Here is a 12759-nt window from a genome sequence, read left to right on the forward strand (position 1 = left end):
TTGCTCTCCGAGTGTCAACCTCTCCGCTTGTGCTCACCCACACTTACCTGCCTTAGTATTCCAGAAATAGGTGTGAAGTCACGATCGGAACAAGTGAACAGAATGAGATTGCTTAGGTGACTGTGTGAGGTCACATCAGGAAGATCTTGTAAAGATTTGTCATTAACAAGCGGGAACTGAGGAGGTCACAAGTGAAATTTTGTCCTGTGTACTAAAAGCAAAACCAGACCAAGAGGCAGCTGCTGTAAAAAATAAAATAGTAAATGGACATGTTGCATCTTTTTTTTTGACTATATATCTTTGCTAGAGGCCATAAAACTGAAAAAACTCATTAACACAATGCTTAAATGTCAAATGATGGCTGCAGATGATAGCTAAAATGATTTATTGTTTTGGTGAAGGGGACTAATAAACTGTGCCGTTATTAATGTCATATCAGTATTCTGTTTTTTAATTAGGAACATAGACTACTTTTTGTTATTTGATTGTTTGGTATAATCGATTTAGACTTACTAGCCACTGCGTCAGATACACTTCTAAAATAGCAGAGGTCTAAGTATTGAACCCTGCGGTACTCCGAGCCCAATGTAAGCGAAGGGCAACATAGATTTACATAAACATTAAAGTTTTTATATTCTTGCTTTGACTTGGTTTGAACCTCGCAGCTGGGTCCAGCATTCGAAAGAAACCACACCAAGCGCTGATAGCCGGGAGGGAAGCGATACGGGGCCAAGAGCGGGCTAGATGAAGAGAGTAAATCCTCATTATGTGCCTGCTAATAAAGAATTACCTCTGTCAGCTGTACCTTTTTATTGTTTGAAAGCCCTCATCCATCAAAAATAACCCTTGTAGCCTCAGGATAAGAATTGCTTTTGAAATTACCTTTTCTCCCAACAGACCCTCAGAGACAATGCTTAAAGGTATCGGGGTAGAGATGAGAATGGCGCCAATTGTGAGGAGAAGCCACCTTTAGAACCAAGTGGCTCAAACGTTCCACGAAGGTTAGCTGTATGTGTCTTCTGTCTGCAATTCGCAGAAAGAAATGCTAGCCATCTAAATTAGTTTTTGCAGCACGAGGGGGGAATGTAATTGTAAGAATTGCCTAAGACATTAAAGATACGTTTGCTGAGGTCTGGAATGGGTTAATTATTCTCCAACAAATTTCATTGTTTCTTGAGGGTAAAATGAATTCACTATCACAACAAATTACGACCAAACAACCCCCTAGAAACAAACGGATATTTTTATGTATATTAGCAACCCGTCCAAGCGGCAAATTTGTTGGCTGTGGAGCCGACGCTAACACAAACATTACATTAATCAGATGCCAACGAAATCATCCCGATGACATATCAACTCTGAGAACTCTTACCTTCCTCCAACAAGTGTGTTAATTACAGTCAAGTTAATTTTGTTGAAACGGGGTTGCTCTCAGGAACCATTTTCTAATTGCCCTTTGTTTCTGAAATTGCCAGCCTCGTGGAAGCACAACTCCACTTTGTTTGTGCAAATTGTGTAGGACGAGGATGACAGCGGGAAGTCCAATATGATATCATTAGCGAGCTACGGCTTTGGCAAACGCTCTTATTCAGAACAGAACATGAGAGATGGCAGCATTGTGCCAAAAGGAAAAAAAACAAAAAAAGTGGGAGGACAGCTATTGTGCCCTCAGCGTGAGGCCGCTTCCATTATTGTCATATACTCTTCGAACCGGATGTCTGCTTTTGAAAGAGAACGCAGAAGGTTTGTTGATAGCCTGATCCATTTGATGTGACAAAGCAAAGAGGCTCATGTCGACCAAGTCGCGCTCGCTCGGGAATGTTGAATGACGACAAAGTGAAAACAAACAAGCTTGGAATTAACAGAAGAATCAGCTTGTTCTCTTTTGAAATCCAAAATGTACTAGCTGCTCCCAATTAACGCAGAAAATATTCTGCCATTATTCTTTTCATACTAACAAAAACATTTTTTAATTAGTTTCTGTGTTTGTGATGGAATTGTTTCTTTTATAAAATATTCATTGCTAATTTTGATTGAATTAAATGATCAGTATGCAAATGTCCGTCCTCGACGTTTTAGTCATTTTAAAAATGACTTTAGATTGACATCCTTTTTAACGTCAACACTAGCGCCGCTTTACTTTTTACAATAGACGCGTCATGGCTGTCGTAATATAGTCTGACAATGCAGGGCACGAATATTGACAGAGGCGCGCTGTCCTGCCTCTCTTTCTCGAATGAATAATTCACCGTCGGAAGCAGCCGAAGAAAGCTGTTGAACACGTCGCCGTGGCTGTCTGCCAGGTAACGGCCAAGACGAAACCAAGAGTATCTCTTGTTACCATTGCGGACGTTCACAGGCATTCTGGAGGATAATTCAGTGTATTGGATTGGTAGGCGTTCAAAGTGCAGCATATCCCACAAGGTGTGAAATGAGAGATAGATAAGAGCAGCGGTTTCTGATGTGATAATTATGTGGAGATGCGAGACACTTGTGGATGAGTGATGGTGGCTCCCATCTGTGACCTCCCCTTCCCTCCCAGCGTCAGCTTTCCACAGATGGGTGCTGTCATTGAGCTGCAAGTAAAAGGAGAATGCAGGTCTTAAAGAAACACATTGCTGTTTTACAAATGTGTAAGAAGATAGGCTCAGACATCTACAATAGATATTTTGCTGAGCAATTTTGAGAATTCATGACTTTATTTGAAGAGCTTTTTTTGCAGGCTAATCCCAAGGAAGTGTTTTTAAAAAATATATATATAAATATAAATAAATAAATAAATAAATACAAATTTGACACAGTGAAAGAGCAATTTATTTTCGTTTTGATATTGTCAACGGTTTTGATTTTTCAAATTCACATTGTTTATAGCAGCCTCTCATCTCTTCTTTCTGTTGCCTGAGAAACGATCTTCCGAACTTTAAGGTTCAACTTATTGCAGTCACGTCTCCATCAGTGATCTTAAATTCATGATACCGCGGCTCGGTGCTGCTCGAAAGCTTCTTATTTACTGCTCAGCTTGATTTTTCCACGTCAAGTTTTTTTTTTTCATGAGTTACCTCAACATGAATAACATGTAGTGTTAGCTGTAGAGTTGCTTTTTGAGTGATCAAAGAATATGCTCTACGCCTAGGAATTGATTTTGTGATTTTCCTTTTAGTAGAACTTGAAAATCATTTTTATTTCCCCCAACATTTTTTGGGGTTAAATTATGTATCGTATAGCTTCAGGGAAAATTCACTTATGAAGTTCTACCATATAATAATTAATGAAACTGTATTTTGTTGGATTATACTATTTTTTCCTTGAATACATTGTTGACAAAATAAAATGTATTACATATGTATTTTATATATATATATAATCTGCAAAACTGAAGCAGATGCGAGTGGGTGATGTGCTGTCACATCTTCATGTGACTGACAAGTGGCTTTGTAATTGTCATTCAGTCGCTGTCACATCTGTATGCAGAGGTGTCGAGATGACACTGCGAGTGAGACACAATTGAAGTAAAGAAGAGAAGGTAAAAGGAAAAAGGAAGCCAACGTCCCCGTTTTATAAGAACCCGGGATTAGACAACGTAGTACGTTATTTGTTAGCCCGTTTTGTCCAAAGTTGTGCGTTTGATGGTTTTGTCATTTTTTTTGCATCACTTCAGACGTGCACACTTGAGATGAACTCTTGGTTGTCTGTGGGGAAGATGTTCTCCACAGTTGTCAGCTATCTGGTCCTATGTGAACGTACAACATCTCCACCAGTTAATGTCAAGGCTTTCTATATTTACCTCCACAGCTTTTTGCTGATGCTACATTAGACTGCCAGTCTTCATTTCATCCAGTTTTAGAGTCAAGACAATTTCGGTCTGACTTAGCCAAAATATAAAGGATGTCTGACATGAGTTGGTTGAAGCCCCCGCACCAGGCAAATACTTTTCTTGGCGTTTTTTTGTGAATGTCAATGGTCAAATCAGTTCACGCTTATTTAAATTCAATTGATCTTCAAAATTTCTCAGCGCAAGAAAAACCCTACCTACTAATTTTATTCACAATTGAATCTCACTTTTGACCTTTTCTGTCTTTCAGAGGCCGGCAGAGATGTGCCGGTACATCATAGGCAGCATTCTGTCTGAAGGGGAAGAGAAGCCAGATGAAGACCTGCAGAAGCTTTATGAGAAGTTTGGCTTCAAGATGTTTTCTGTGCCAGAAGTGAGCCATGCCGTGACCACCAGCTTCCCCAGCACCACCTCGCTCTCTTACATCCTGGCACCTTTCAGGGTCTACCCGAGGCTCAAGGCCTACATTGAGGTACTTTATCTAATTCTAAAACATAATCCAAATAGAAATAGCGTTGGGGGGTGTTTCAACCAAAAAAGGAACGGTGTCTGCGTTCGAGCCTCTGCCACGTGTCTCTTTGGCGGTCACCAGCTGTTTGCTTTCAGCTACCTTGAGGCCATTCCATACTTTGGCGCACACACCAGCGAGTACGTGATTGCAGGCTGGTGGAGCTCCAAGCTTCACATCTTGCAATTGAGCTATTATTTTCTGATTTTACTCTAATTGTGAGGTCAGAAGCGCTTGGATATTTATATAATTTATAAGAGATAATCCACACTGGGGGTTTTATTTTGATAATGTAGCAGACAAACCTGAAAATGATATTTTTTTATGTTATGTTGTTATTCAGGTTCTACAAATATATTAATATTCACCAGTTACTCAGTTTACCGTGACGCTATTTTATTTTATTTTATTTTAATAATATTCACCAGTTACTCAGTTTACCGTTACTCGATTTTCAGGAAAAACTTTGTGCCAGTACATGGTTGCACCACCATTTGCTTTTTATTTTTTATTTTTTTCTGTTGGTCTTCCCGGAGGCATCAACTTGGTAAGTGGAATAACTTTACTCTCCATCACTTGTTTCCGATTGCTTTTGTCAGATCAGTTTTACAGCTTTACTTGTCATGAACCATTTTTGTCAACTCCCACCAAATTTCTCCAGTTGCATTGAGCTCCCGAAGATACGGCACTGACCTTATGACCTTCATGTTCTATGCACCCCCATTTATCTAAGCCTGATATTTTGTTTAGTATTGCATTTGTGAAATAATAATTAGGCAGCAAAATCCACCCGTTTTTATCTGTCTCAGGAGGCGGCTGTTTTTCCACAAGTAATAATTCTTGTTACATAACCAGCTCCCATATGGTGTTTGCAAGGTAGCTGAGGTCTGTTTTCAACATCTTCATATTCATCTACTCGACACAAGTGCGTGTCACCGTCCATCAGATGACCCGAGTGCTGTTGACGGGTCACTCACATAACTTGACTTGTGGACTGGCCGGTCGGTGCTCTACGCATATAGCAGCTCCAGCGAGCCTCATGCATAATGATGCCGGCTCGGTCTAGAGGGTGCTTATACGAATGCGCTGGAAATGTATGATTAATTGAGTAGGTTTAGCAGCAAGCGAAGGAATGGAAAAGTAGGGAGACACCCATCACGTCGTTTTGTATACATCGACTAACTCTGGCTCTCTTTGTCACACTGTGCGTCAACTTAACACTTCATGCGACCTTCTGCTTTTGTGAAGTCGGCAAAGTACAAATGGTTGGAATTGAATCCCTCTTTGGTTTGTTTGCCGTTCTGTACTGAGTACTCTGCAAGGTCTCCAAAGTAATATTCAAAGCGCTTTTTTTCTCTTGACAGCATTTGGTGTTGTAACAATGGGAAAGTTTAGCATAGTCTGAAGTGTTATCACAGTGGGAATTGTTTTATTTCGTTTATTTCAAACGTGGGAAAAAAAAAAAAAGAAGATTACTGCACACAAATGAAAAATGTTTTGACGCACCGCCATTGAAAATGAATGAAATGTTCAAACACACCCTCTCATAGTCAGTCAGTGTACAATGTGTTGAAAAAGTGTGTTTTAATAGGTTTGAATGTGCGAAGTTCCAAATAGCGCCTGCTTTGATTCTCTTCAGCCCTTTTACATCTTTAATGTCTCACGGGTAGGGCGCCCCCCCCATCTCTTCCAAACCACACCCTGCTTCCGTCATAAGCGCACAGGGTGATGTGAGAGTCCGTAGGCGTATTTGTCTTATATTAAGGAGCACACCCATGTGTGTGAGTAATTTGCGATACAGCATGTCGTGAGAGCAACCTCCAACTCCTTTATTATTAATACCTCCATCCCGCCGAATGTCGTTTCCACCGTTATGTTCTTATTATTACCAACATCCCTTCCCTGATTCTTGAGGGTCTTTCTCGAATCATCTCCATGATGAAAATTCCACACTCGAGTGGCGACTCAAGACCTCGAAAATGATTAGTTTACTGCGAGTATATACCTTCTTGTTGGCTTCTTATCTTCTTGGCTGCGGAGGAACCACCAGGATGTGGGTGGATGAGTCTATATTTAGACCGCTGTGATGCAGATGACACGTTTTCTCACATTTTCCATCATCTCCTCCGAGCTTGGAAATGAATTCTTGCATTCTAAACCCGGGAAAAACACACGCTTGAGTGTTTTACATGATAGCACGGTGTGGGCCGGATTTACACGTATGTTTCCATCCTGTTTCACTAAAACGACCCACATTTTTGCGACTATATTTCCAAAGGCCATAATGCGACAAATTAGGAATAAAGTGTTAATTCATATCCCAAATGGTCTTTTTGTGAACTCTACAGCATCTTTCTTCATGCAGTCATATTTTTGGGTATTTTTATTGCTACTGCACAGCCCGGCTGTCTTAATATTCTCATTTGCACAAAAGCTAGCAAACAGAGAACTCTTGATGCACCGACTTTTTCTCTCGGCGGGCAGAATGTTAAGATGCTGCTGCGGATGGCGCGTTTTGCTAAGCAGTCAGCTCACAAATCCACATATTTGTGAGGAAATACACTCATTTACATACAGCAAAAAAAATTGAATTGAGAAAAATTGAGATTTCATCCTAATGAGAGCCGAAACCAAAACAACAATAACTCTGCTATAATTGTGGTTTGCAGTCATGTAGAAGCACATTGAGAAGTCACTTAGCGTCATAACGGGGACACCTTCGGCTTTTAGACGCAAGTGGTTTTGGTCTTCTCACTCTCTTGAAGAACATCATCTTGTTATCTCGGGGTTCTTTATGAGCAGTCTACTGGTCGGCCCTGATTGATTGCAAGTGTAAGTGTTTTTGATGGTTGCATCGTGTGTCTTTTAAAGATATTTGCTTGGGTGCTCTCCCTCTCTAAAATGAAAATATTTAGTCCTCCCTCTCTATAATAGCCACTCATATTTTTTCTCACCCGTCAAGCCCATTGATATGCAAATAAGAAATCTATGGTAATATAGACCCCTCAAGTCATTCATTCTACATTTTGCATATGTGGAATCAGTTTCAACCTTGATCTCCATCTCGCACGTAACCTTGACCTCCAGATCAAGACTCATGTTGTCTCTCAGCGCACGTCAATCCAATCCAAATTTGAACCAAATTTGTCTTCTCCAGCTAGCCCAAAATGAAAATTCCACACTTCTTGCCAGCGCTGGTGAGGAAATATAAACCGGATGTAGTTGTCCACGGCATGGACCCCATGATGAGAAGCAGGTGCATGACCTGCTGATATTTTCCCGTCATATATTTTGACTGTAGCTGCAGCGCCCCCAGATTTGATTCACAGTGTAACGCTGGGAGCTTTTGGCTTTGCGAGTTTGTTTACCATCCGACGTGCATATGAGATATTATGTAATGTAGCGGCACTGTCATGCACCACTCCTCAGGCACTTCCACAGCTAAAGAAAAGATGTCTATCATTTGCACCTTACTGGGCCTTAACAGAAGTGAGACAAACCTTGATAATGCATAACTACTATTACTGCGTAGAATGAAAATAATCGTTTTTGAAGAAAAAAAAAATCAAGTGTGAAGGATGTGCCTGTAACTTAATAACACTTCAGCATAGCAACGTGAGCGTCATGATGGGTCTTGTTTATGGCCGCCGGTCAGCCGTATGCTCTCTATGCTTCCCACTTTTATGGCTGCCTTGTAAATTATGCAGATTTATTGCTCTCACTATGTAGCATTTATCTTTTTTTACACATGCCACACGTGGTCACTGGTTTTAAACTGATGGAGGTGAGGGGGGCATGTAGTGATATAGTCCTGATTATGATTATATGTCTGGTATTTTGGAGTAATAATCCAAATTATTATTTGTGCTACTTCAGTTCATTGCTGTCATAAAGACATCAAATAACACAGAGAAAATGACATCCTTTAGCTAGAGATGATTTACTAGCAGATGATTCATGGATGCATAATACAGAAAATATCTGTTCATCTGCAGACTTTGGGAGGTTATCCAATCAGAACTCTGTTTACTTACTATTTTTGACAATGATGGACTGCAGTCAAATATTGATGACAAAATTGTGCTTAATCATCTCTGGGCTACTAATACACAGATGCAACTTTAATTTGTTCCGTGACCCACGCTTGTACCTCAAAATTAATAATGGCTTGTATCTCAAACAATGACTCAGAGATAATCATTTTATTCATACACACACACACACCATAGTCTGAAACTAATTCATGTCTATGGAAGAATTTCTTGTTGAGCTTCTGCTCCAACTGCGGTTTGGAGCTCAAAAAAAAAAAAAAAAACGCTGTCAGATTGTGTGTACTTCCCAAAATTGTAGCACCTTTGACAGTCCCCAGACAAAAGCAAATTAATGATTTGAAATACAGTTGGTGATATTTTAAAAACAACACTTTGCTTTCTGCACAGATGCCATATTTTTTTTTTGGGGGGTGGGGGCTTGTCCCCCTGTGGACGTGTGCTCCGAGTGCTTGTCATGACAGCGGCATCCGGGAGCTGCTGTGGGAACAATCTATGTGTTAAGGCCACAGCCCTCATTAAAAGTGATGAGCCATCAGTGGCTCGTGCTGAGCTGTACTGCCAGGAGAAATGGCGCATGGGCGCAAATATTGATTCTCTTTATTGTCTCCCAGCGGGATCCATGTCGGAGATCCACGTGGATAAATATTTGCACAAATGAATGATCAAAGCAGGAAGTCAATATAACATGAAAACACTATTCTACTCGTTCTTATCAAATGTAATAAATGTTTCAAAATGAGATGTTGCCAGTATTAATGAATTAAACTGTGTATGGTGGATTTGGTGATAAATACATCGTGCTGTTCAAATACTCCACTGTTAAAATAGTTAAAATGATTGAAATTAATCATATTTAATTAATTAATAATAATAAAATGTAATATAATAAAATAATATAATAATAATAATAAACGATTAAAATTGACAATGTAATTTAATTTAATATTTAAACAAAAAAAATCCATTCGATGATCAAGGCCTCACTGCATTTTTCCAGAAATAAATAATTTTTCAATATCCAGAAGGATAGGAGGTGGATGTGTCAAACATTGCTGTGAATTTGGTGCCTGTGTGAGCTCCGCGTCTGCCTCGCCGTGACGCAAGTCTCACGTCCTCACCTGCTCGCAAAGCCGCTAAAGTCACGGCGGCGAGATAATGGGTGTTGATGAAAAGACTGCGGGACTCAAGTGTCAAGTCTTTGCACATTCCGCGCATGCTTGTTGCAAATGCATTTTAGGATGCCAAGGAACGTGCGCACATGAACGGGCTTCCGAGATATGTGTAGGCCAGTCCGTGTTGCCACTGATCTTATTTGTCACGTTATCCCGGTATAAGAGATAAATCAAGGCAGCGAAATGCGTGTGAGCTACTCCATTAGATTAGCCTGGCAAATTGATTGTAAGCGTATAGTCGTCTCCGTCGCAAAGTGGCACTGATTGCAGGGTTGGCTGAAACATGCTGTGGCTTAATTTGATCACGGCGTCGCTAATGCCGTGTGCATTACGGCAGACACTGCAGATTGGGATTAATGCGGCCGTCGGTGGAGGAAGTTGGGGATTGTGTTTAGAAAGGGTGATTAATAAAAGTTAAAGAATGACAGAGATCCATTCACAAACACCAGCGGTGAAGTCGTCCATTTTTTATTCTTATAGCTTGATTGCAGGTTGAGCAAAAAAAATCCTTCGGGTCACACTAAACCTACTCAAGGCATGGTCATCATTTTGGAATTGTTGAACGAGATAGATTATGGAGTTGAACTCTACAGCCTCTTACTTACTTACATTGAAAATGATAAAGTGAATACCGTGATGATAAACGCGTCCGGTCTGCCCTGTGTCCTTTTCCACCTCGCCTTGTCACAAGCACTCCGGAAGGCAAATGTCACATTAGCATGTCTAAGACTGACTCCCATGGCTGCCTCACATTGATGCTTCTATAGGTCCTTTTGAGATGGTGCAGCAGCCTCCACTTGGAGGATCTTGCACCATTAAATTTAAGATGTAAGAATAAAATGCCTTTTACCTGAGGAGACAATTCAAATCTTGGGGACATCCCATGGCGGTGAGTTCATAGCCGTAATTGAAAATATTTTAAAACAGTTCTTTCATGATGTCAAACTACTTATAGAGTCCAAGATAGTTGGGATTCCATTCATTTCGATTCATAGTTTTCTTCAACATTCCGTGCCTTATAGCTTGCATTGTCAGTCTTTTTTCTCAAGGTGGCCCTCAGCCATGAAGCTGCATTTGATGGTATACCAGTGGGAGGACTAATGTCATATGGTTCTTTATGTTCTGACGCCCCCACTGCCCTCCATGCTCCTCTTAGATCTCCTTAATTCTTAACAATCTCAAGCGACATGGGTTCACAGAAGCGTGACTAACGGATGCTGCATGCGTGCATACAAACTATTTATGACGTCTTCATTGGTATTTGGAAAATATTTTGGTGGGGGTGTTACAAATGTTTAGAGACAAGTAGTCAAGTCAGTGTGCTCTTTGGCGACATTGTGTTTATCAGACTAAACATGGACCAGAGGGAGCAAAAGGGGGAGATTTGTCTCGGAAAATGAGAAAGACACCAACAATTTTGTTGAGGAAAACGACAAAGCCTCCTCATAAATGACAAATGAGGTGTCTTTGCGCTGTGAAGCGGACTAGAGACAGCAAGCGGAGCTGTTGCGTAAATTAAAGCCATTCAGGAAGCCGTCGCTCAGAGCAGCAAGGGCGACGTAAGGCCCACTGTGAGAATCCCACAAACATAAGCGCTGCGGCGGGGAGGACGTGATGGGATGCATCCGAGTGCAATGAAGGGGAGCGAAGAGTTCATGTTGCCATGTGGACCAATACTCGTTTTTTTTCCTGCTCTGCCGTAATGGACTCAATCCATTGGATGAAACAGCGCAGTTGTGTTCCTTGAGTAGATTGTTGAACGAGGTGGACTCAGTACGCGTTATTATTATTATACGATAAAAGACACCCTTTTTTTTTTTTTTTTAAACCCCCCAAATTCTAAGGAAAAGACTGATAAGAATTAATTATATGCTCCTTACTGGGTATGAAGGAAAATCTGAAAATACCCCAAAGTCTGCCCTAGCACCTGGGAATGCATATAACGGGAGGGAGGGGAGGGGCCAGTGCCCTCGCGGCCCCCTTCTAGATCCGTCAGTGGTCTTTTGGTTGGACGCTGTTAATAGTTGAACTACATTGCCACACTCATATTTTTTTGTATGTCTAAGTATGTGTTGTGATTTATTGATTTACACATTTTGTAATGAAAATACAGATTCCGTTCCCCTTTAGTGCTTTGGCTTTTATCAGGCACTCTGTAAAGCACATTAGGGAGAGGATTAGAGCGGAACCGTCCGAATGTTACAGTATTTTTGTGGCTCTATTCACAGTAGAACAATTGGCCATTAAACTTGGCTTAAGGATTTCACCATTTTCTGTTCCATTATCAGGTAATGTTGTCCTGCTTTAGTGGAAATCTCTGCTCTTACACATCTTATCTCTGTAAAGGCGTTTTTTTTTTTTTTTTTTTAAAAGAGCCCTTGCATTGGATCTTACTAGATTGTATCTAATGAATCTTCTGATAAAGGAATGTAACATTTTTGTGGTACTCACGCACACGTTTGCTAATTGATGCCAAAGCACTATAAATATTTTTTTTCCTTGGCACCTTTACTCGAGGAGTTGAAATTTGGCTTTCAGAAGAGCCCGTCTCTTTGTAAGGCTCGCATATGCGCAGGTATGCACGGGCATGCGATGCGGCTCGTCGCTGCAACTTGACTTTTAATCAGGCAGCGAGGAGGTACGCTTACCGTCTTTGAACAGGCGGCAATCTGCTTGGCTTTCATTCGCGGGCCTCTTCTCACCAGCGAAAGATCAGCTATGAGGAATGCTTTCATATGAAGCCTCATTCCCTCCCGAGACTCGTTGGCAGCTGATTTTTTCTCCATATCTTCATGTCTGGGGAACTTTTTCATATTGGGCTGAAAATGAAGATAAATAGTTGCGCCGGTTTTCATGTGGCAAATGAGGGACAAATTAACATTTTCTTCCTCAACTGGAATATTTGCATGGGCTGGGTATTTTCCTTTGCCGATGAGCTGCTGAGCTGTCTGCTCATCTGGAAGTGACAGCATTCAAATGAGGGCATTGTATTTTGTAACACAAGTCATGCCAGGTGTTTTTTGGTGAAATGTAGCTACTAAAATGATTTAGAATAATGTGATTGTCATTCAGTGAGTGTCAGTTAACTTTGCAGGATAGATCAAATTGGCAATTAGTCCTAATCCAATTTTGAAGGGTTTTGCCCTGATAGTAATGGTGATTTAGTAAATTAAAAATAGATCAAATGTAAAAATA

General features: G+C 40.7%; 1 protein-coding gene across 1 annotated transcript in view; it reads left to right on the plus strand.

The window, feature by feature from the left end:
* tex264a (testis expressed 264, ER-phagy receptor a) overlaps positions 1-12759 on the plus strand; it is a 29174-nt gene that overhangs the window by 5837 nt on the left and 10578 nt on the right. The window contains exon 2 of the mRNA XM_049734791.2: positions 4083-4304. Within this exon, the coding sequence (XP_049590748.1) occupies positions 4083-4304 (222 nt within the window). The remainder of the gene's footprint in view (positions 1-4082; positions 4305-12759) is intronic.

Source organism: Syngnathus scovelli, chromosome 11 (genome assembly GCF_024217435.2).
Source record: "Syngnathus scovelli strain Florida chromosome 11, RoL_Ssco_1.2, whole genome shotgun sequence".
NCBI lineage: Eukaryota > Metazoa > Chordata > Actinopteri > Syngnathiformes > Syngnathidae > Syngnathus > Syngnathus scovelli.